Below are 26,337 nucleotides of genomic sequence, written 5' to 3' on the forward strand. Positions count from 1 at the left end.
AGAGCCAGGGCTACACAGAGAAACCCTGTCTCAAACAAAAACAAAAACAAAAACAAAAAAACAAACAAAAAATTTGAGAGATTAGCTGACCTTGAACTCCTTTTCTGCTATGTATACCTCATAACTTCCATAAGTCCATATGTGCCATCATGCCTGATTAGTATTTCTTGATTTTTTTCAAACTGTTTGCAATAGTTAGCTACAATTAAACTTTAGATTATTGCATTCATAAATAACTGTATACTTATGAATTTTCAAAAAAGTATAAAAGATGTCACAACAATATGTCATATATTTTCCCATATACATTCACAAAATGATTATTTTAATTACCTTACACATCTTACATATATACTGTATTATGTGGAATGAATAATATCACAGAAGAAACATCGTTTTTAATTGAACCACATGCAGTTAATATTTACACAATGCAAAATGGTTGAATTACTGTTTCATATCCTCCAACCTAATATTTCGTCTCAGACATATATATCCTGGGTTTGTGATGAGTACTTTCTGGAAATTACAGATGGTGGTCATTCTTCTTTACCTTCTAAGAACTTCAAGTAGGAATAAAAAGGTATTCATCAAAATGTCTCTGTAGTTTCTTTTTTTTTTTTTTGCAAAAATTCATGACTGATTATACAACTTTGAACTGTGTTTTCAAAGAGAGTATCAGAAACATTCCATCCTCTTGATTTCTTCCATCAAATAACAACATATTGGGAGCCATCCTGTTAGCCTAATGAGCACCATGGCACACTATGTGCCTAATCCAAAAGTGATGTCTGTAGTAATATACTTCAAGTCAATAAGATAAGATCTTATGTAGGTTGCAATAATATATTACATAAAATATTATTTACCATGTATACAGTACGAAAGTAAAATTAGCATGGGATGATCTCAGGAAAGCAATAGATATTTCTGGATTAGACACTGAAGTAAAATGTATGAGAAGTTGAGAAATTCACATTGCCAATGTTATGAAAAATGATGCAGCAAAAGAAATTAAGATGTTTATTTTTCATTTTGAATAAGGGGGATTTTTCCTATCACTTGTTCTTTTGTCCTTATTCTTGAAAATTAAACTTTTGAGTTACAGAAGCCCAATGTGAAGGGAACTACTCACTTTTAGAATGTACACTATTTGTTATTGAGCCCAGATTTTTTATCTTGTTAGTAGGCTTCTGTTAATATAGTAGTAGTTGCAAACACATACATGGGTTTGCCAGTAACAACTCACAATTTGTGCAAAGTTGAGTCTTCGAAACTGAGCAAAATTGCTCTCAATTTGCCGCCAGCGCTTGCTGAGCTGGATCTGAGTTGGCTCCACTGCCATTGCGGCCCCATTCTCAGACAAGCCCTCAGCTTGCCTGCGCACTGCATTCAGCTCCTCTTTCTTCTTCTGCAATTCACGATCAATTTCCTATTGAGCAAAATCAATACAGGGCCCAGGGCAGTTAGCTAACCATGTCAACCGAGCTATAAGAAGCAAATACTTCTCTCAGAACTTTCATAGGCTGTTGTTCCTTTATCTTTGTTTTTCATAATTTATAAATAATAGAAGGTGTCACTGTCATCCTCAGCCAATAAGCCAAATATAATTTTAGGTATCATTTGAATGCTCAGTTTAAGGAATTCTAATTAATTTATTAAATGTTAGTTAACATTTTGGCTCATAAATTGTTTGGTGCTTTGAGAAGTGACCAAAATTGGAGTGATTTTTTTCATTTATTTATTAGGGATAATCCATATAGAATATAATTTAGAGGGTAAGTGACTACAACTTTTATTTTCTTTTTAAAGGTTTGAGGAACTCAACAGAGAATGAAGCAAAATAAAATGAAAATAATAAGAGAAATAAAACATCTTTGGACAATTAGCAAATAAATTTATAGAGATTTGACAGTGATATGAGAAGATGCTCTGATGAAATGAATGTGCTAACATGAGAAAGAAGTCGTCCATGTACCGATAAGTCATTAGTTCATCTGGAACAAAGATACACAAAGTCAATTACAGTGTTACCAGAAAACACATGACAGTTAGTTATTCATTTCACATTGTCTAAAAGTAAAACATTTTATTCATTCAACAATATGTCCGTTAAAAAACACATAGTACAATACAATCACTGAAACAAAACACAATACAAAGAAATACATCAAAAACACAGAGCAAGATAACAGAAGAAACCGGAATATTAATATTTTATACATGATCATATTAGGTAAATATTAAAGTAGTTAAATCTAGCATCAAAATCTAGTATTGTCACTCTAAAACAACTTTACCTTTAATTTTCTTTCATCTCTGGGTTCAGGTAGGCTGGCTAATTTTTTTTCAATTTCATCCAAGCATTTCAGGAGATCATCAGCCTGCCTCTTGTACTGATACCACTGGTGAGAAATTTCTAGGGCCTTTTTTCTTCTTTGAGACCTCAAATCCTGTTCACGATGTAGATATTATTAAAATATCAATATATGCATGTAATATACTCTTTGCTATAATTATTTATAAAACTAAATTCATACCCTTGTTTCAAATTGTTATGTAAAACCATTTAAATACAAAACATGCATAAATTATTAAAGTATGTATTAATGTATTAAGATCTATGAACAGAACCTAAGAAACATGAATAACACAAAATATTGGTTCTTTAAATATTCAACCTTGCTTATACTTTTTACATTTAATTATTTATGAAAATTGTTTCATATAACATTTGAAAATTTTTCATATATGAACACAATAAATTTAACTAGTTAACAACAAAAGCACTGAGTTGCACTTGACATTTAAAATACTAAAACAATTCTAATATGTAGAATGTTCAGGTTGGGGCTTATCAACAAAAATTAACCTTATAAAAGACAAAATATATACATTTATGATTTTAGAAAATTCTAAAGATTATGTGTTTATAAATTTAATTTATAAATTTAATTACATTGAAAGCTGATGAAATGCCTCAATAGTTAAGAACATTGGCTGCTATAGCCCATGTTTAAGTACTGAAGTTTAAGTATCAGTGCCTATATGGCTGCAGACAACCATATGTAAATACAGTCTCTGGAGATCTGACACTATCTTCTGGCCTCTGAAGGTATAGGACACACATGGTGCCCAAATATTATGGATGAAACTAACCATCTACATAAAATTAAAATCAAAGATAATTTTATCAGTTATTTTAAAGTTTTTCTATTTGTATGTAGAACTATAAATATTATTTCTTAACTATAATTATACATGAAAATAAGAAATTAAATTTCTTTTTTATTTAAATACATATTTAGACCACATATTCTTATTATACTAAACGTATTCAAAGTATAAAAAGAATCAGTATTTTAAGCAGAATGGTTTTCAACCAACCTGGTGAGAAAAAAAATAATAAGAAAAACCATTTAAATAAATCATTAAAGGACAAGTAGTTATTATCTAGCTCATAGAAGTGCACTAAATACTTTCTGTAATAATTAGAATTACATAAAACACCAGCATGTACCCCTTGGAAATATAACAGCTTTATATACATATTTCATTTCTTCAAGAGGCAGCAATTGTGTTTTATGCCCAAGTTAATATGAATTTAAAAATACCAATGAATAGCTGAATGTTTCATTGCTTTGAAAAATCTCTTTTGAAATATTTTGTAATACTAGAAGTACAAGTACTTGGTAGGTTAACTTAATAACTGTATATCGTATAAGTTGATTTAGCAATAGCTTGTTTACTATTAATCATGTGTGGCATGAGGATTTAAAATTTATTGTAGTTTATACATTATATGTCATTTCTAAGCACCATGTAGTGGTAATAAATGCCTTGGAAGAGTCAAATGGAATTCTGCTACCCCCACTAAATACACCAAGATCTCATCCTGTGAGTTATTGAACTGTGACTAATTCATGATACAATGAACCTATTTGTATAAATGACTTAGTGATTATAAATCTAGTAGTGCTCTGATTTCCTTAGAAAGAGATGACATGGAATACAGGATACTGCTTACAAAAATTATACTTATTGGTTAGATGTATGCAAGATGACTTGTAGACACTGCTAAACAATGGTACACATATCTTCTTGTAACTAGTCTATAAACTTACAAAAGCTTTATCCAGAAGAGTATGAATTACACAGGATTCTGATCTTCTGGGCACATTATGGTTTGCTCTTGCTTTCCCCTCTAGGAAGATGTCTTTTCTATTTACTAATATACTTATCAGCAGTTACTTTCAGAACACCTGCTAGCCAAATAGACTTTATTGTTGACTCCTTACAGGCGCGATATTGTGTAATTACATTCTCAGCAGTGCTTATTTGGTTAACAATAGGGAAAGGATTTTAACCACTTAGTTGCATTTAGAAAGCAGACTCCATCTACCTACTAGGCGAATCTAACTATATAGCAACAAAGGTCTAAATCATGATTTACAATATAAAACATTACAATTAACAGTATTAGATAATCAGTCATAAAGGAGAAAAGAGGAGATTGCAAAGCATATACAAAAATGTTTCATAAAATGTTCAGTATGTCTAGTTTCATCTCAAGAAATGCCTAGACAGCAATAAAGGAGAGAAAACAATTTATTCTCCTTACCCTGCACAATGAGATGAGTTGCAAGGATACTTGACCACATATTCTAATGCTGATAGTATTTCTCCAAATGCATTACAAGCATTTTGAAGGATTTCTATATGAATGAACTTAGGCTTTTGTAGATAATTAGTTTTACAAAGTACCTATTATAAACCCAGTAAAGTTTATTTTTTAAATGGCAAAAACCACATCTTATTAGAGAATTAGTTTACCAAAATACTAGATGTAATATAAAGAAACAAGAGTGGAAGGAAGAACATCAATTGATTATTCTGGCAAACATGACAAATACAAATGATCTTATAGAAATAAAGCATGTTAGAAAATAACTTCATAAATACTATGAATGATAATTTTGGATAGCTTTCAATATTACTAGAAAAAGAATGAAAACATATAGTTTATGTTACATATCTTTCAAAACTGGTAGCACAAAAGAAAATCATAACTAAAGCACACATATTGAAATGGAAAATTAGTTTACTGGTAACTAAAATTCTTAAACAGATTTTATTTATGCACATGGTATTTTACCCTATATAGACAAAACCACAGGCAAAGAGTAGTATAATTTGAGCTCTAATACCTTGAGAGCATTATGTTTTGTCTGTAACAGCTGCTGTTTTATCTTTATTTCCTCTCGCTTTCTCTCATCTGTGATTCTTTGTTGTAAGTTGTCTCCTCTTTGCAACAATTCATTTACAGTACCCTCATTGTCTTCACTCTGATTAAAAACAACAAGTACAGTCTTCATTTTGGTTTTTAAAAAGCTGTACATTGATATCAGGAATAATAAAACATTATATAAATACACTCAAATATCCAATTTGAAATGATTAGGGAATGCAATCATAAAATACCATGCTCACTGTATTTCTTTTGAGTTTATATAGAAACAGTTCCTGTGTATCTCTTCTGAAGAATACATTTTGGGTGGCATATGTATGAAGATGGGGAAAGAGCCCTTTTAATGGTAAAAGTAATTATTTGCTGTAACAATATTCATTTGTGTTTTATTTTTATTACCCTTAAACCAACTAAAAATATATGGAGAAATAAACTAATCTTGTCACTTCCAATGTTAATTGATCTATATATAAATTCTCTATTAAGTAAGACTTAAAATATACAGTAGATTTACATAGTAAACTCTGTTTTTATATTTAAATCTAAATGCTCAAATTTGGGATGTAGAGCATTAATGAAAATGATGGAGACATTTTTAAAATATTGAAAATGTTTAAAATGACACATAATTATGCTGACTTTAAGAAAATAAAACAGTACTCTGAATGTGTATTAAAATAACTTCAAAAGTTTTCAATAATCATTTTGTTATATTCTCCAAGGACAATTGTTTTACTCTTTAAGAAGAATAATTTAATTCTATTTACTTAAAGATACAATTTGAAAACATGCTATCATAATATCATTGCATATAAATACACTTGTGTATCTCTTGTTTCCTGTCATTCAACTCCAAATATAAAAAATATCTACTACAATGGTGTACTATGCAACAGTACCTAGGTGTACCATTGAGCAAATAATAAATGACATACAAACTTCAAAAGGCATATTGCATATATTATTATATATAGTAATAAATGTAATATATGTACATCTATAACATATGCTTACATTTCAAAATACAACTGAGGACTCATCCACTCTAAGAAATGTTTTTATAATCAGCTGTCTATGAATAGACTAGTGAAAGTAACATGAACACACACACACAAACACATACACACATGTATGTTGTCTATGAAGTAGTATTTTAATATGCCTTTTAAAACTTTGAAAAAATTCAGTGGCTTGGACATAAATAAATATAAAGAAAACTTTTTAATTCAATTCCCCCAAGTGAGGGTTCTATGGCAGGGTTGGTAGTGAGACTGAGTTGTAAGCAAGACTTTTGATTTTTTCACCCTGGACTTTCTTCGTTGACATGAAGTAGATGTAGCTGGAACTCTGTATTTCTGGAAGTTTCTTCCTGTCCTTTTTTCCATGAGCGGAGCTTTGAAGACCACTAAACTTATATAAAGGAGTACTCACTGATACAGCTCCAAGTAAGAATTAATATTTCTCATATTACTTTATGTAACTAGCATCTAAAAATATCTTGCCTCATAATGCTGTTTTAAAGCACGGTCTAAGAAGTTTTAAGCCTTGATGCATGTATGAAAATCTTTACTTATTGATACATATGAAAGATAAGAATGAATGCTGCAGTGGTGATAGCAGTGGGAGAGGAGAAAAAAAGATGTGAAAAAGTGAAGTGAGCATAGCATAAAAATACTCAATGAATAGTGATGTGGGATAGAAATAATAAAGCCACAGAGAAATTAGCAGAGATTAGAAGATGTTCTAAGTTTATGTATAAGGTACACGGACTTATTACTTTTCTCCCATTGAGTAAACAACATGGAATTATTTTACATACATATGTATTCAATATCTATTTTACATTCAATAATAGTATTACATATATCATACATATATATTCAATATCAATATATATATATGTATGCTTATATGTATAGTAGTATTTTTCTGAAATATTTGGTAAAACCACTTCATTAGAAACTTTGGTAGAAAATATTTACATTTCATGCAATTGCCTTTACTATTCCCAAAAACATCAGAAAAACAAAACATCGGATGTATAAGAAGTTGGAATTTTATATCATATTTTAGTTCATTTCCTGAATGACTATTTCCTTTTACATTTTGCCTTCTGAAGATTAAATAAGAACAAGTCAAAACAGAATTGAACTATTTATTAGAAGTTGAGAGTGTTTCTATATGTTCATAAGGTGGTAATTTGGCAGTAGTAATAAAATATCCAAATGAATACTTTCCATTTAATAAAATCATTAAAAATAACACTATGTGAATGGTAGTATTTTGAGAATTCAGTTGGAGACATAAGCTATATTATTTCTTTCCAAATATTTACTCATTTTCATTCCCAGTTCATTCACACTTTCATCATAACCAATTTACCATATCTTTATTGAAGTCTTCCTCTTTCAGATTCACCCCCTGCTGAATTTCAGCCTCCAGTGGTTCAAGCAATTTTTGTATATCTGAGTTAAACTGCTCCAATTCCTTCAAAGGAATGGAGGCCTAAAAAAAAAAGATAGTGCTAATTTAAATCAAAATTACTTTTTATTAGAAACATAAACCAAATGAAATGCATTTATTCAGACCCCCATTGCTAAAATAATGACATGCATTATGTTTCCATATTAAAACTTATGAAGGTTTTGAAATACAACTGGAAAGTACTGGAGGACACATATATGGAGAAACACTTGTCACCATAGCCGAATATACATGCAAGAAAATGTAATTCATCATTCCAGAATATCAAAACAGTCAATTTACATACATTTGCCTATGCTAATTTTTAAATATTTTAGTTAAATTTAATCTTACTTCAGACATTCTGATAGTACAACATCTAAGTAAACATGTCTTTTCAAATTTGCCTCATTCATCAATAACAGTATCTTTGGATAAACACTGGAATTTTCACCGTTTTTTGGAACAACCATGTGGCAGTCTGTTCAAATATTTCAAATGCCTCTTTTACCATGGTACAAATTTCTGGCCTGTTCTCCTAAGTCAACACTATTAGCTTGCCCCAAGAATGTTTTATTAAGTGACATAAATACGTACCTATGAATGAAACCCAAATATTTCATATGCTTCACAATGTATTTAATTTTGAAACTGATATTGACCATGGTTTCAAAATTATTAATAATCCTTTGAATTCCTAAATAAAAGATTTTTTAAATGCATGGAAATATATTGAAAATAAAATATCCAAACAACCATGCAATCATTAAAATTCTATTAATAAAATATATTTATTTTATTCTCTCGAACATTATTTTATATTTAATGTTAATATTATAATAGTAGAAATCACTTTACCTGACCATTTCATAAGATTATAACTGTAACATATAGTATAAATGATGGTACATCTTCAATGTTCCTTTCCCTCTCCAGTGAATGGATTATAGGATCCTCTTATAATCATAATACTTCAAATTTTAATCATTGTCTGTCATTTAAAATACAGTAATTTTGAAGGGGTAAAAACTGGAATACCCTAAGCTTAAAAGAGATTGCAGTTTTTCAATTACTATCATACTGACACATTTCACATGCATATAGGGTCCAAATGTATACACGATACTTATCTGATGACATTTTAAAATATTGAACTATTATTCATCTTTGCTGATAGTCTGTGAGAGCAAGTGGCTGTTCAACAAGACTTTTATAGATAGAAAATAAATATTTAAAGTAAACTTCATTCACTGCTTAGATATCAAAATTTCTATTGGTAGTTAGTTTTACCTGTTTTGCTCCAACTGTTTTTTTGCTAGCTCATCCTCTGTTCACATACTTAAACAGAACAAATTCAAGGTCTTAGAAGGTGGATTTTTGGACCCCTTTCTCACTGGTTCTTCTATAATTAATTAATTGTTCTTCAAAACACCATGACTTTCAAATTGTTATATTTAGCTATGACATCACTTTTGAAATATAGTCTAAATTTTCCAACAGCTAATTACATGTCAAGGCTGGTTGATATCTATGGGAAGCCTCCCCTTTTGTGAGGAGTAGGGAGGGCAGAGTAGATAGGGGAGAAAGGAAGAGGGAAGCAATGAGAGTAAAGGAGGGTACTGGATAGTTCATATTGTTGTCTAGCCAGTACACCCAGAGCTTCCAGGGACTTAACCACCAACCAAAGAGCACACATAGTGGGACTCATGGCTCCAGCTGCATATGCAGCAGAGGATGGCCTAGTCAGTCATCAATGGGAGGAGAGGCCCTTTGTCCTATGAAGGCTCTATGCCCCAGTGTGGGGAAATGCAAGGCCCAGGAATAAGGAGTGGGTGGGTTGGTGAGCAGGGGGAGGGAGGACAGGATAGGGGTAGGGTGTTTTTCAGAGGAGAAACCAGGAAAGGGGATAACATTTGAAATGTAAATAAAGAAAATATCCAATATTAAATAAAAGAGCAAAGGAGGGTGAGGAGGCTGGAATCAGGATGAACAGTAATGAAATAATTAATAAAAATTCAATCTTTAAAAATAATATTTTTAATTTCAACTGAAACTATGATTTTTTTTTAAAATATTAAGATATTTTCTTTATTTACATTTCAAATTCTATTCCCTTTCCTACTTTCTCAAAGTATGTGTAACACCATTTTACATAATTTGGTCAACACCATTTTTTATTATTAGCCATATATTCTGAAAACACAAATCCTGTTGTTATTGGATACATTCTCAGATATTGTTTATCCTTGAATCTAATTAATGTCAAATATAAATTAATTGCCTATGGTACACTTTCTTTGTAAACCCACTAATACCAAAAATCTCCAAAGAGGTATCTATTTCCTTCCTTACCACAAAGCCCCATCTTGTGCACAATGACCAGGTCAGTGTGTCTCCAACTACTGCAATTGTCTTTTCACTAAACAGGGACCTTATCCATCTACTAAAACCAAACCAAACCAAACCAAACCAAACCAAAAAGAACGAAAAAATGGCAAACTACAAACAAGAATAATAAGTTATAGGTTCCAGCATGATCATCAAGCTCTCTTCTCATTTGTTACTGAGAACCTTTCTAGGCTTAATTAATATAGGATTGCTTTGTAGGTTGTTCTCTTTTATCTTCTCTCAAGATTCATTTAATGCATCTGGTCTTCTAGTAAAGAACATAAGCTCTTGATTTAATGTTTCTATATTGAAATTGGATTTCATATACTAACTGAGGAAACTTAGCCAACATTTGCTTGTATCTTTTCTAGTATATGAATTATATATTCATAACAATGAGAAAATCTACTTCATAAGAAAGCTATGAAAATCAAGTGTGTTGAGTGTTTACTAGAAATATGATAAATATTCAGTAAGCATCTATTATCACATTTTCCCAAACTCTTATTCACCTGTGTGACAGGAATTAATACTTAATACATCTTACCTAAAATGCTCACCTCTAAATCATAGCCATTACCAAATTTTCCTCTTTTGAAAACGTTTCTGAAGGATAGATGCTTCTTGGTTTTATTTTATTTTGTTAATAAGTTATAGATACATAAAATAATTTAATTTTATTGTTAGCATGGAGAAATTTAGGTTCCAGTTTGTCAAACTTTATCAAACACACTAAGAAAAGTTTACATATTAGCTTGTAATATTATTGAAAATAACCTCAAAGAAAATATCAATGTAATCATGCTTTGTACTCTTAAGTATTTTTATTTGCAGTTATTTGGAGAAATAACTTCAGAACCAGTGAGAAAAAATATCCACTATATATTAATTGGGTTTGTTTCATTATATCTAGAATCATTGCTTCTGTGGAGTAGGAATACAAAAGTATTTTTTTCTAGAAAAGGAAGTAAACTTTTTATAATGCTTTAATGCCATAGCAGAATGGATATTTCAAGAAGTATAGGAAATTATATATAATTATTATATATAATTACATGTATAACTGTTTTTGATCAAATACAAAATACTTCCCATGATTGGTAAATGCTTTATCTTTACCTATTTATCTCCCAATATACACAGATTCTAAAGACAAAATTCAAAAGATTTTATTGGTTCTCTGCTATTCATACATAAAATATGTCAATAGGGTAAATGATACAAAGACCATCATGTGATAATATACAAAAAGCAGAATCCAACTGTAAATGAAAAACAACGCACCACACCAAGCTACTGACGTAAAAAGTATTTTAGACAATACTATTTCAAAAATGAATATAAATTTACAGAAAAATAGAAACTTAAACACTTTTTAGCAAAATGCACTGGGTTCAGACTTGATGTAACGCCACTCTAAATTTGGTAAAAGACCATTTTGAGAGTTAGAGATTAAATGCTACCGATGTTCTCCAAATTCAATAAGTTCAATTAATAAGAACTATTTGCAGACTGCACATTAGCCCAACATAAGAATAGATTTTGAATTTGGACAGCTTCAAACTCTAGTAGAAGCAGCAAATTTTCATTGCCAAAAATATACAAGTAGATGCTAAATAGTGATGATTTTGGTCATATATTTAAAATATGACTATTTTACCATTGGCATTACCTTAAAATCTTATACCTTATGATCAATAGAAATATAACGAGAGTCATAAATTCAATTAAAATGAACTAGTTAATAAACTAAAAACAAAATCAGTCAAAATTATTTTATTTTCCATAAGAGCAAAATAGTGTCTTCCAGTACTCAGTAATATTTTCAGTTATGTAACCAAAATGTTATTTTCCAAACCACAAAATTTAATAATTATATTTTATACTTACTATTTCAAACGAAATATTTTAAATATAGACATGTTTTATAATTATGTCATATCTTAATTTAGATTAGGCAAATTTTAAATGATTAGTAGACTCCATTCAGCACAGATCTAAACTATTGTAGCACTGCCAAATAATAAGATTTAGTTTTCATTATTAACTAAAAATATATGCATGTAATATAATCAATAGTATAGAAAATGTGAATATTCAAATATTAATGTTGTATTTGTTACATTTTTATAGGTTGTATATAGCATCAGTTTCATTCACATGCATTTTAAGATTTTGTCTGTTACTTTTTAGATTATATTTTTGAGAGAATTTTTCCCAATAGCCCTTTGGGTATGAGAAATTTTAAGTGGATTTTATGAGGAATTTAAAGATTATCTATCCCACATTTATTTGTGATCCTAAACTACATTTTTTACTCTCTTAACTATTAATATAGTATTATATAACCAGTGGTATACTTTTCCAAATAGATTTTCAGTCTTTGAAATTACCATCACCTCTTGTAATAGTCTGCAATTTGCTTACCAAATATGATATCCTTTCTTATGAAAAATGAAAATATGCTTATCATATACACTACTAATTTAAAGACTACTTGCACATTTATAAATCAATGATGATTTTTTCATTCAAAATGACAATAAATAATCAAGCCAATTATTTCATTTGTTTTTTTTTTTTGGCTTGAAAGATTTATATTTGATAATGCTTTCGCCTGGTAAATGTTGACCAGAAGAGATCAGGCAATTAGTATACTTGTAGTCACTATTCTTTGCGTATAACACATTAGAAAAATTTAATTGTTGCTGTAAGAATTCACTAGCTCAGCATTATAGCACAGTAATGAATTCTAATAAGGAAGCCATGTTTGATTATTAGTGAAAGGTTTTCCTTGCGTGTGCTTGTAGCTATTCATAATTTTCTATTCTTATGAAAGTTATTAGAAAAAATAAATAGTATGGGAGTGCCTGTTGTTTCAAAGCCTATGTGGACGTTGTTATGGTAATGCACACTTATAATATGGATACATAGAGGCTGAGATAAAAGAATTACAAATCTGGATCAGTCAGGACTACATAATGAAGTCCTTCCTCATAAAACAACAAGAAAATTGAATGAGTAAATAAATAAACTCCGAAATGATTAAAGTTTAGTTCAAGGTACCATGTTATTGTCTATAGAAGTTGAAGGCAAATCACATTAAATATCAAATAAGATACTTTCGCTTAGTTAAAGAAAATGTGTGACCACAGAAAAACTAGAATCATAATTATGTTATATAATATTAGACACTGAACACAAGATTGGTTTTAGTGTACTTAGAAAAGCAAAGAAATGAAGATATATTGTAGTCATAGAAGCATATAACAATTATTACTTTGCACAATTGAATCTTCTACTTACCTTTTTATTTTAAGAACTTTAGCATGACCGTGCAGTTACACAAAAATACATAGAAGATAGAACATAGAAAGCTTTAATAAACAGATAAATGGACACAAAAGAAAGGAGAGACAGAGAAACTGAGAAAGACAACACTTTGTTTTCCTTGATATTTTAATATTCTTTTAAATTGCTTAACAACTAGTAATTGTGCTTTGTTGAAAACTTTAAGGATTGACGAGACTTAAGGCTCTATTGAAGCTTTTGCATTAATGGTCACGCATATCACAAGTCGACAAAGAATAAAAAACTGAACAAAGTAAAAACAATTACAAACTGAATCACTAAACTTGAAAGCATTTATAATTATTTATATATACTTTATTTATGTTGAAATGTTAGCTTTCTTTTGGCTAAATATTACTTTAGCCTGTACATATACAATGGCATTATAATGAATATGTTTACAGAGATAACATTGTAAACATCTGTTATTTTTGACTATGGAATCTAAAGCATCAACATAAAAGTACTAGAAGGGAAACACACTGAAATCTAAACTGAAAGTAAATAATCCAAGTGCTACAGTTTGGGCTAAACTTCTTTCAAATCAATCAATATATTTTTCAATTTGCAAGTTTGAAATAGCATTTTCCCATTACAATTACTAAAACAAGAATAAAGAAAAATAGCTAATAACAATCGAGTAAAGGTTTAAGGACCACTAACATCTTCTAATACAGAAGAGACTAATGACAGATATGGACAGTAATTTCATATATTCCTGTTTATAGAGGAACTATAACTTACAAAGATATATAATATCCTTTAATGACCTTTCTCTGTGTTAGAAAAAAGATAACCAAATTAATAACTTGTGGGTTTAGTGACTTTTTTAATTTAAACTAAGAAAACTTTGAAATAGTTGTAATAAAATTTAGTGGCTCAAAAGAATATCATCCATTGGTTGGATTGTTTCTGTAATAGATATGGTAATTATGGGTAAGGTACCAATTTACTTTGAATTCTTTATTTAGCAAAGTATGGCCAAGTTGTGAAGCTCACTAAGAGAATTGTTCAATATATTTCTATAGATTTATGAGTTGGGTTACACACCTCATAATCGGATAAAAATTAGTTGTATAACATATTGGAGGATTAAGGTTCATTAGCTACTTAAATATTACTGGAAGTAGTTTTCTTTTTCATGATTGTGAAAATTCTGTAGTTTCAAATAAACCAGGAAAGGATTTAATCTTAAGTTATGGTGCAGGTTAGGGTGGGGCTAGATAAATTAAATGTAAAATTATAACATTTTCTAAAACTGTATTTTCAACTTTCTATATTTTAAACTCACAGGCATTATGCTCAGCACTTTGTGATTTTAAAATAAAGAAGTGCACTAACGTTACAATTTGAAATGGACTTAAATATATTCACATAAACATATCACAGTATCAATCATGATGATTTTCTGACATAAACAGAAGTGAGAAATCATAATGGGAATTTGCAAAACAGAGTGATCTATGCTATAGAACTGATATCTAAAAATTTCTATCCAGGCAATTTAACTGTGAGAATAGAGGATATACAGCCTTTCTTATATACTCATATAATTATCTAATAGTCTATTCTCCAAAAAAATAACTACATTTGAATGTACTTACAGTAATTGGGAAAATCATTTTGTTTTTAAGATCTGACAATCAGTAATTGCCAAATAGCTTTGCATATAATAAATGTCATGTTAATAAAACACAGTTCTATCAAAGGACAGTGTTCACTGTATTCGGAAGTTAAAATAATTATAACAGATTTATTTATTATAAAAATGTAAATATAATTAACTCTGCTTGTTGGGTAGTAAAATACAAATGTCAAACGATGTTATTAGACTAGAAACTGTATGGATTGGTTTGATTCTTGTTAATTTCAGTTAAATTTAAATAGCATGTATATTATATAGCTTGAAAATTTACCTGTTTTTATATCTGAAATTATTAATTATAAATACTATATATTTGTAGTATCTGCAGTTTCCCTCCTTACTCTTCATCTTCAAACATTATATTTTCTTTTTAGAAAACTAAATCAAGCATATATTTATATAATATGAGCAAATGGGCCAAATTATGCATTTGGCTCTTTCCTTCAGAAGAGGTTTTCTTTTAAAATATGATGACAAAAGGGTGAGTAGGAGAAATGATCAGTACATTCATATTAATAAACTGATCACAGAAATTAATTTTTCATTAAATTACCAGATCCAGTAAATCTTTATTTGTTTGTTTGTTTGTTTGTTTTTTAAAGATAGGGATCCAGTAATCTTAATTTGATATCCTAGATCAAGTAAGTTGCATTGTTTATTTCACACTGATAAAGATGAAATTATAAGTCTAACATATTACTCAATTATTTCTCAAACACAAAACTATATTTTAAAGAAGCCTTGTATTTTATTGTCTATGTGGTATATAGATTCTTGCCAGCTGTTTGACAGGTTGTGTCATAAGCCACTATAAGTATCTAAATGTTTTTCATCTACAGAAAGATTAGTTTTAAATCTGTTGATGGTGATTAAAGGTTGAAAAACTGACACTCATATAATTTATTATATTAATAAAACAATGAATATTTAAACATATGCAGCCAGGTTTTCCAAATCTGGTTTGACTGTTACATTACATATATTGAAACTTCTAGGAGAATTTTAATTGCAAGTTTTAAGGCCCATTCCATATAAGTTTTATATGGAATATAAAAGAATATGTGGTAATTATATTCTATAACACATAAATTTTATTGAATAACTAAAGACATTGATAAATCATGTTCACCCCTTTTAATTGCTTAATTTTTATCCATTTCAGAGACAATTTTACATAACATAAAGAATAACATATTTTGAATATATAGATTTCATATGCAAATAGTTTGCAGTATTTTCCATAAAATTAAATAACTTCCTATGTTATAATAGGACAGAGTTTTATGAAATATAGCTAAAATTAATTAGAAAACATTGAAGAATGGAAAAATATCTTGATGCATATTTATTTTGAAATTCATTCTTAGACTTTCTCACCCAATCAGTTTGGATTTCTAATCAATCATTTCAATTCAATCTCCTTGTCCTTTCAAGATAATGTCTCTATGATAATTCCCAATGGTGCTAACTAGGAAGTTAGGAGGTGGGCTCTCTTAGACCATTTGCATTAGCATCACCCAGAAACTTGTTAGCAATATGAATTTTCAGGTTTATTTTTACTTTTACTGCACTTGTATCTCTTGGTGTTGAGGCTTTGTAATCTGAGTTTTATAATCTCCCAAGCGCATGCAAAATCTGGAGAATTATCTCTAGATTAACACTTCATTCCTATAAATGCTCTATTATTTGAAGTCCCCTTTGTATGTCATACAAACTATTGTGAAGCTTTCCAATCCAGTTTCCCTCATTCCTGACACAATTCAGTTGTGTTCTCCTCACATGTCACTGTACTAACCATCCAAGAATGCATGAATCAGAACTATTACAAAGCCCTCACAGCATGTTAAATTAAGGACGATGTATTATTCTTGTTGGCATGACTTTTCTATGACTCCAATCAGCCTCTTTACTTTTATCATCCACAAAAAAGCTTCATATTCCATTCTCTCTCTCTCTCTCTCTCTCTCTCTCTCTCTCTCTCTCTCTCTCCCTAAGAAATTTTAATTTAGTCTCTAGTAAACACTGAATACTGGAGCCTTTTCATTGGCTTTTCCAAAATGTTATCTCCTTAAAGCTCTTGAAGTTACTATTAAATTCACGTATGATGGAAATTATTCTCAATCCAGCATTCATGAATATATCTTGAATATAATAGTAATTTATTTAAAGCTATAACATTTGAGCTAACAACAGTTCCCACATGACCAAATGTGCTCTGAAAATAATATATGGCTAATGAGAATTTATCTAGTCAGATCCTTTATTCTTAATTCTATCTTTGTTAGTTCTTTAAGACCCACCAAAACAACCTTTTCTTCAAATGTTAATTCCTCTCCTTCCAATTGTCTTCTACTAGAATGAAGAAGAGAAGATTCCTAAGCAATCATGTTTTTCAGTTTTCTTTCTAATGTATCTGCTTCATGGCACGTCTTCTACTAAAAGGACTACCTGACAATCATCTTGTCTTTCAACTCAGATATTCTAAAACAAAGAAAGTTTAGGCAAGGTATGATTTCTAATTTTTTCAACTTTGCTAGGGGTTATAGAAGGACCTGTGGTTTAATTTTATAATTATGAACTACTTCACTAGAACTATTATATCCTTAAACTAATCTCATAATGACTAAGAAAAATTTCGGGTTCTCAAATTGTTGGAATTTGATAAATTTAAATAAATAGCAAGAGGTAGCATTTTAGATATTTTAAGCGCTACATTAGTTGAGGTAGAACTTTCAAGAATTTTTTAAGTCTAGTTGATTGCCCTTTTGTTGAATAGTCTATCTAAATATATCCTATTCCAGCAGAAACAAAAAAGAGAAATATATTACTTTTCCTACATTTTGTCCAACAATGCTTGTCTTAGTTCTCAAAATTTGAGGAGTAAGCAGTGGCTTGATATATCTAACAAAATAATAATTGTTTCACATTTTTCATTATTTAAAATCTATATAACATATTTTTTCTAAATATCTGCTTCTTACATAATTTATTCACATGACTATGTTTAGGTTAAAATTGGACACACATTATCTTCCTAAATTGATAGATGCCAATGATGCCCTGAGATTGAAATGGAAATATGCCAAATTCCACAATTAGTAATATATTTAGCTAGTTGCCAAAGTAACTGCAGAACTCCATTCTTGTGTTGCCCCATCCAGTACTAACTGGGAAGCCCAGGGCTCACTGTTTTGACTATTTTTAAAATTTTTTATGATAGAGAATCCAGGTCAAAAGAATGGATGTATTTTATTAATTACTCACTATAGCATAGAAGAGTAATCAGTGACTTTTCATGATAGTTTCTGCTCTCATTAGTTGTTCTTAAATTTGACTGAAAAGGGGCTAGCCTAAAATTAATTCTTGAATCCATAATTTCCTTTTGTTCAGTAACAAAGGATTTGCATGTTGCAGTTATCAACAAAGATTTTATCCTAAATTATACTTTTTCATGAGATAATCTACCCAGGGAAGTAACTGCAATTTCGAACAGCAGCTAATCTGGTTTTCACATCTAAGATTGTGGTGATACTATCAGAATCTTATTCTACAAGCAGAATCATGTCTAAGACACAAAATATCTTGAAAATGTAATTTGTCAAGACAAAAATACGAAAGCGTCCAAATCAAAAGTAGTAGGATTTTCGACTGACTGACTTTGAAAAAGTTAACATCATATTCTACAATTATAATTTATATTTCCTGAGTTAAACATTAGGAATAAAATTTAAAAGGGTGTATAGTCTCTACCTACCTAGTAATGCCACTATTTTATACTTTTTACATTCAGTTTTGGATAATTATATTGGAGAGTCATGCTCATTTTCCTTTTGGTCTAGAGACATAGGTGTGCACTAGAGCTACAAGTAAAACAAGATCCTGAACAGTTATAAGCATAGTATTAAAGTTTATACCTTTAAAATTGTGTTTTTTCTTATATATACTTCTACATCAAATTTTCAGAAACGTTGTTTTATATGATGAATTTATAATTGTTTTTAGAAGATAAATGTAATTCAATTTTTTTTCTCTCCCTTGTGCAACCTAAGGATACACTGGTGTTCTACTAACAATTGCTGTGAAATCCTTGTGGATATTTTAATTTTGTTACATTTAAGAAATTTATGGGACAGGCTGGCTGGTAATAGCAATTTAAATCTCATTGTGCTGCAGTCTTTCATTTTGACGACTATGCCTTTTTATAAAGTTCATTTTAAATTTAAGTGTTTAGCAAGAAATATATCTTTGTTAGGTGCTATTCTACACTTTAAATTTTTTTTGACTCAAACAAATAAACCTTTATTGAAAAACAAAACTATCCAAAAACAAAAACAAAACAAAACAACAACAACAAAAAGCCACACACAAAACTGCCTTATATGAAAACATAAACATTCAGAGGGATTGCCTAACTCCAGGCTTTTGGCAAATTTAGCTTTGTTTCCTCCAACTTAGAGGTGCTTTTAATAATCTCATTGAAGAAGTTTTAATATTAAACATATTTTTATTTTGGCAATTTGGTTTTGTGTTTATAAATAAACATTCCTTGACCAAATATTTTAATATCCTTGCATTTGTACAATTACCAGTAAAGTGGAAGTTCAATATCATTTTTGGTACAACAGAAAATCAGACACATTTTAACAATGTAGGTGTAGTTTTAGAATGATAAAGCATAATTATCTTTTCAGAAAAGTATCAATATCATATCTAGTCATTTTTGGTAATTAAGGGAAAACAGGAATACTCAGTGTGGTGAAATATGACTGATTTATCAATATATGGAAACAATTGATTTGGAATATTTTATGCTTTGCTTGGAAGGATGAGTAAAATATCAGATTTGAATGCCCTACTTGATGCATGATTTCTAAATTACTAATCACATTTTCATGCAGAATGTAGGAAAATTTATTTGAAAACTTAGTTATGAAATTCTTTTAAAGAAAGATCTATTATAAAGGATAAACGTTCTCTTTTTCAATGTATTATCTGGGAGCCATAATCTTATGACATAATTTCTAAAAAGGTACATCCACATATTCTTTTATATTTCTTAAAGCTTAGTAGTTTATCAAAATTGTATATGCATCATGGGAACAACATAACATTTAATAACATTATTAGGGTTGTTGAAATTAAATTCATTCAGTTATTTAGATCATAAATATCATCAAAAGTAACAAGGATTGCTACTTAATAACAAAAGTATAATCTTAAAGAAGTATGCACGCCAAAAAACAAAATTTAAGAGCCTGTTTAACATTTTTTAATGTCATAAATTATATATTTTGAAAGTGAATTTTTATAATTGATGATATAAATTATTTATATTTTCTGATAATATATTATATATATTAATGCATTCTGCAAATATATATTCTGACTCACTACAATGCCTTAGAAACTTTAGAAATTGTTATATATATAAATATATATACATACATATGTGTGTGTATATATATGCATATATATATAAATTTTGATGACCATATTGATAAAAATAAGTTTTAATGCATTCTATTTACCTGAAAATCAACAAATAAATAGGCAAATAATCAGATATACTTCATCTCTGCCATTTTAGTTTTACTGTGATGACAAATTATAATTATTCCTTCAGAACCCTAGCACAGTATCAATAACATATCTAGTCAATTTTAGTAAATAAGAAGAAGCAAATAAAAGACAATATGGTAAAATCTGAATTGTTTTATCAATATATATTAATTTTTCAATTGAATTATTGCAATATTTAACTATATTTTTAAATATGTGTTTTTGTACAGATATATATTTGCATATGTTCCATGAAAAATGGGTCAGACTACAATGTGTAAATTTTCAAATAATTCTTTGCATTTTAAATCCTCCTCAAAACATTGAAATTCTATAATCTGGTATATACATATTTTGGCAAACTATTTAAGTTGATTTTATATCTATTACATGTTATATAAACATGAAGATTATCATGCAAAAATACTATAATCTCCAGTTCTTAATTAAATCGACTATTAATAGGCATACAAAGCTACACAAAATATAGAATTTAAGTTTCACATTCATTCAATTTCAAGGTTTGAGTATTTCAGTATAACCTAATGGATTTTGTCACAATGCTTTCAATTAGCATGAGCAAATTATATACACAAAAGTGCATAACAAGGAAAGAGGTACAAATACCCTCGATCATGCAGATGTACAAGGCCTCATTGTGGATATACGATATGCATTACACACGAGCAATATTATATTGATTAAAATATTTCAGTAGTGCTTTATTTAGGTAGATGTCTTTTGTGCTTTTTAAAATTATTTATTTATTGATTTTGGCCTGCTGCATGCTCTGTTACTGAATTATAGGTGATCCCTGAAAGTACAAATGCATTGCAGGGTGCAGTTCTAGCATAGCTGTGGCAGGAGAACGTGGGACAGAAAGAAAGATAGAAAGAAAGTAAGAGAGATGTATCTCCGTTATAGTCAGTGGCAAAATTTCCTTAAGTATATTTTGGGCTTCATTTTCATTTTTCTTTTCAAAACCTTGTTGTGGGGATTCCTTGCCCCCTTCAGAGTATTGCGCAACCTTCGCAAGAGATCATTTAGGACAAGTTTCCACCTTGAAGTAGATCTTCCTACCTTTCCAGTCTTAATTCTGTGAGAAATAGCTGCAAATCGACGGTTGAACTCAGATATTTGGGGCTCTACTACTTTCCTGCAGTGGTCACCGCGGTTTGCCATCAGTTTTGCTGCTTGGTCACGTGTGGAGTCCACTTTTGGGCGCATGTCATTCATTTCAGCCTTTAAACGCTATATTCCATGAGCAAGAAACAGGGCTTTAAGTTAGTAATCAAAATTGCAACAGATGGAAAGGAAGAGAGAGAGAGAGAGAGAGAGAGAGAGAGAGAGAGAGAGAGAGAGAGAGAGGAGCAGAGTAGGAAAGGGAGAGGAAGACGATAAGAAGAATGGCAAGCATGCAGAGATAGTGAAAAAAAACAAATTTCAATAATAGGGAAGTAGAATTAAGCTGTGTGTAATCTTAAAACTTCTAGGACACTACTTTTTTAAGTTTCATATATGTCTGTTTAATCTGTCTACTTAAAAAATTCTCTGGCTTCTAGTTATTGTCTGGAAATAAGCATATTATTATGCAGTTAATAGTATTTCTTATCCTTACTGAAATTCAGTTTCATAGCACCACTAAATTATTTGCTTAGGAGGAAAAGTACTTGAAGCACACTTTCCTATTCTTTTCTGATACTTCTAAGAACCTCTTTTTTCTTATATTTTTCTTCTTTCTTCTTTTTTTTTTTGATATCATGGTAAAGGGTGATTCTCTAATACATAAATCTACTGCACCTCATATAAAAGGAGGAATATTATGCATGAAACAAGTAGAGAAAGGCCCCATATTTCATATCAGGCTTGTAGTATATACAATATTTGCATGAACTTTGTCATTATATGCTACCCCTTGATATAATAAGAATTAAGACTACAGATTATAGCACAGATCCATACCTAGATATAGCCCAGATAATAAGATAAATATTTTTAAAGATATCCTAGAAAGTCTTTAGTATTTCATTAAAAAACCCAAATCTATGTATCAGAAAATGGCCTAGTTGGCCATCAGTGGAAAGAGAGGCCCATTGGTTGTGCAAACTTTATATGCCTCAGTACAGGGGAACGCCAGGGCCAAGAAGTGGGAGTGGGTGGGTGGGGGAGTGGGTGTAGGAGGGTGTGGAAGATTTTTGGGATAGCATTGGGAATGTAAATGAAATAAATACCTAATTAAAAAAAATCTACAGTACTAAAACATAAAATGAGAGCTAAAAATGATGGTATACCACGATGATCCGAACAGTCTTGAAAGACTGACAGGAATTCACAAGTTAAAGACAATATGTATTCTATAATAATTTGTATAACATAGGAATAGCCTAAGTTTTCAAAATCTAGTAACCACAATAAAGGAAAGACAGAAATTGGAATAATAGCTGAATTTTTAAATGGTAATAGTAATCAAACATTACCAAAAGTTTCAAAAAAATCAAAGTAGTGAATTATGAATTTAATTATATCTGTAAAAATACACTTTTATTTTGGTTAGTGTAAAACATCAAATAGATATAAAGTATCAATTAGATATACTTTTGTTTCACACATCTAGTTTAGAAATCATATTTTAAAGCAAAGGTTAAATTGATCTTGTGATTTAAAACAAAGGATGCCTGAATGATAACAATAAAAATTGAGAAAACCACGTTGAAATGTGTTAATTTTCTTTAAACCTGCATTGATTTACATAAGCTGATGAAAACGAACAATACCATGTTGAAATATCCCTTATTTAATTGCTCTAAAATATTTCATACTTTAGATTTTGTAATAATTGCTCTTGTACAATGTGGTATCTTGATAATTTGCCGAAGAACAAAGAAAAATTAATTTGTATTTCATAAATATCTATATGTTTCACATGAAAGTAAAATTGTGTAATAGTTTAGAATCATTTTTACATGAAACAGTGTCATGTGCTGTTAAATAATCTATTGTAGAATGACATAAATATTTTAAAACTCTGGGAGTTTACACTACACTGAATTTAGGGATTTTAGAGCAACAAAACTAAATGTATACTAAGATTGAGCTATGGCACTAGCAAATAGAAAAATAAGTATTTAATAAGGGCTATATTAATAAACAAGAAACTATGTTGATGTTATATACAATAATACGGCTATTAAAAAAAGAATGACTCACAATATGGCAGAAAAAAATTTTTGTAACCCTTTATGGGTTAAGCTTAAGTATAGAAAGTTCAGATATGAAATTCGACAAATATCTAAGTTACAGATCTCTATAATTATGGTAACTTCTAAACAACGAGAAAGAATTGAAAGGAATTAGTATCTCAAAATAGAAAATAATGATAGATGAACAAAAGAAGGAAGCAAGACAGAAAAAATAAAAATGTTAGGCTTTATGAAAAAGTATTTGGTATTTGTTGTTAAAACATTATTGTCATAACAGGTACAGTTTGAAAACTACTTCTCATATAATTTCATTTGCTACCTTAAGAATATCTTCCTTTTGTTGTGGTTTCTTCTTTTCAGTCTCATCTAAAAGTTCATCTGCATGAATGATCCACTTTGTGATTTGTTCTATGTTCTGATCAAAGGTTTCCATGTGTTTCTGGTATTCCTGAATTGTATGAAAATATACCATGTTATTGGGTGGACAAAATTCCTAAAACATTTATTCAACTATCTACAAAGAAAACAGTGAAATTCCCTTTAAGTAATATATCAAAAATAGAAAGCAGCCGGGCGGTGGTGGCACACGCCTTTAATCCCAACACTTGGGAGGCAGAGGCAGGCAGATTTCTGAGTTCAAGGCCAGCTTGGTCAACAAAGTGAGTTCTAGGACAGCCAGGGCTATACAGAGAAACCCTGTCTCAAAAAAAAAAAAAAAAAAAAAAAAAAAAAAGCAAAAACAAAAAAACTAAAAAAACAAAACAAAACAAAAAACAAAAACTAAAAAACAACAACAAAAAAAGATAAGTACTGAAAAAAATATTAAAATTATGAGTTCCTACATCAGTATATAGAGAGATCAGTTGAATTTTCAAATACAAATATCACTCCTAAATCATTATTTCCTTGTTTTTGTTTTGTTTTGCTAGGTTGTTGATAAAGAAGAGTGGAAAAGTGTGGTGTTTTAAAAGAAAATGGTCCCCACAAGTCCATAATATTAGGAGGTGTGGCTTTACTGGAGTAGGTTGGTTTATGTTTAGGAAGTCTTTCACTGTGGGGATAGGCTTTGATGTCTCATATTCTTAATCTTTGCCCAGTATACAACAAAATCTCCCACTCTGCTGCTTGCAGATCAAGAATTAGAACTCTCAGCACCTTGTCTGCCTGCATATTGCCATGTTTCCCACCATGATGATAATGGCATAAGCCACTGAAACTCTAAGCCAGGCACAACTAAATGATTTCCTTTAAAAGAGTTGCTATGGTTATGGTGCCTCTTCACAGAAATAAAACCCAGACTAAGACAAAAAGCTTCCAGCCTCTATTCTTACCAGCAAAAGATTTAGCCATTCTTCTACTCTGGAGGTGACAGCTATCCAGTTACTGTTCAGAAGACTCAGTTTATCTTCTACCAAGGTTTCTTTCTTGCCCAACACCATTTTCAAAGACTCTCCTAATTCTGTGACACTCTTCAAGTGAGCCTTCTGTTTCTCAATCTCTTTTTGAGTAGCCTGTAGGAAAAAATAGCATTAAACTTCAAGCCATGCTCTATTTGTAGCATTAAGACATTAAATTTGTAAAAGGGTTGTGAGTTTGGTTGTCATGTAAAATTTTTGTAAGGTCGTGAACCTAAAACCATTTGTTTATGAACCATGAAATTTTCCCATATATATTGTACCTTCATTACTGGGTATAGCAAGTATACATTGTTATACAAATATGAATTTTAAATATGTATATATATATACACATATATAATACATATATATTAACTAAACATAGAGATTTTTAAATGAATATTGCATGTTTATTAATTTGACCATGTATTTGTTAAAGGCAGACAATTTAAAACTAATCTGTGAATAAATACCTGTATTTTGAAAATTAAACTACTATGACTCAATCATTTTTCTGCAGCAGTGTATTCAGCCTTTTAGAGAAATGTATATTTTCGGCACCTAATTAAATTTAATGAACCCTTCTCATAATGTTTCCTCAGTATAAAATAAATGTACATAGAATCTGATACAAAGAAGAAAAGTCATTAACAAATGAAGCCAATATCTTAACAACCACAAAGTCAAAACAAGACATCACAGTTGAATAATGACAAATCAAAGTAAATTCACAAATAGATTAAAATAAACTTCACACAAACACACTCATAGAAGTGTTAATATAAAGCAGATACGAATATCAGACAGTAGATTTCTTACTTGTAGGTATTTTCAACAAATAATCATTTTCATTTATAGATTCTTATATTTGTATGTTATTATTACGTTTATATTAAAATACAAATACTTAAGTAAATCATGCCAAATGAATTTATCTGCTATAAAGCAAAGGATTTTATTTAATGTAGGGGTCTTTTTTTTGTACAAGAATGAAACTAGAATTGCCTAAAATCAATTTGTTCAGATATCAATAATGACTATTTATTGCATTCCAATTAGACACCAGAAACTATTGTTGATTTGCCA

The 26,337-nt window shown here is 29.7% G+C and overlaps 1 protein-coding gene across 3 annotated transcripts in view; it reads right to left on the reverse strand.

Moving 5' to 3' along the window:
* The window catches only part of Dmd (dystrophin), a 2,436,643-nt gene that overhangs the window by 1,342,939 nt on the left and 1,067,367 nt on the right, over positions 1-26,337 (reverse strand). For all 3 annotated transcript variants that reach the window (XM_085838134.1, XM_085838135.1, XM_029473188.1), the window contains exons 35-41: positions 25,186-25,365; positions 24,174-24,302; positions 21,735-21,905; positions 7,631-7,753; positions 5,208-5,345; positions 2,301-2,453; positions 1,250-1,432 (exon numbers count right to left, since the gene is read on the reverse strand). In XM_085838134.1, the coding sequence (XP_085694260.1) occupies positions 1,250-1,432; positions 2,301-2,453; positions 5,208-5,345; positions 7,631-7,753; positions 21,735-21,905; positions 24,174-24,302; positions 25,186-25,365 (1,077 nt within the window). The remainder of the gene's footprint in view (positions 1-1,249; positions 1,433-2,300; positions 2,454-5,207; positions 5,346-7,630; positions 7,754-21,734; positions 21,906-24,173; positions 24,303-25,185; positions 25,366-26,337) is intronic.

This window comes from Mus caroli, unplaced genomic scaffold (genome assembly GCF_978045245.1).
Source record: "Mus caroli unplaced genomic scaffold, Mus_caroli_1 scaffold_5, whole genome shotgun sequence".
Classification (NCBI taxonomy): Eukaryota; Metazoa; Chordata; class Mammalia; order Rodentia; family Muridae; genus Mus; species Mus caroli.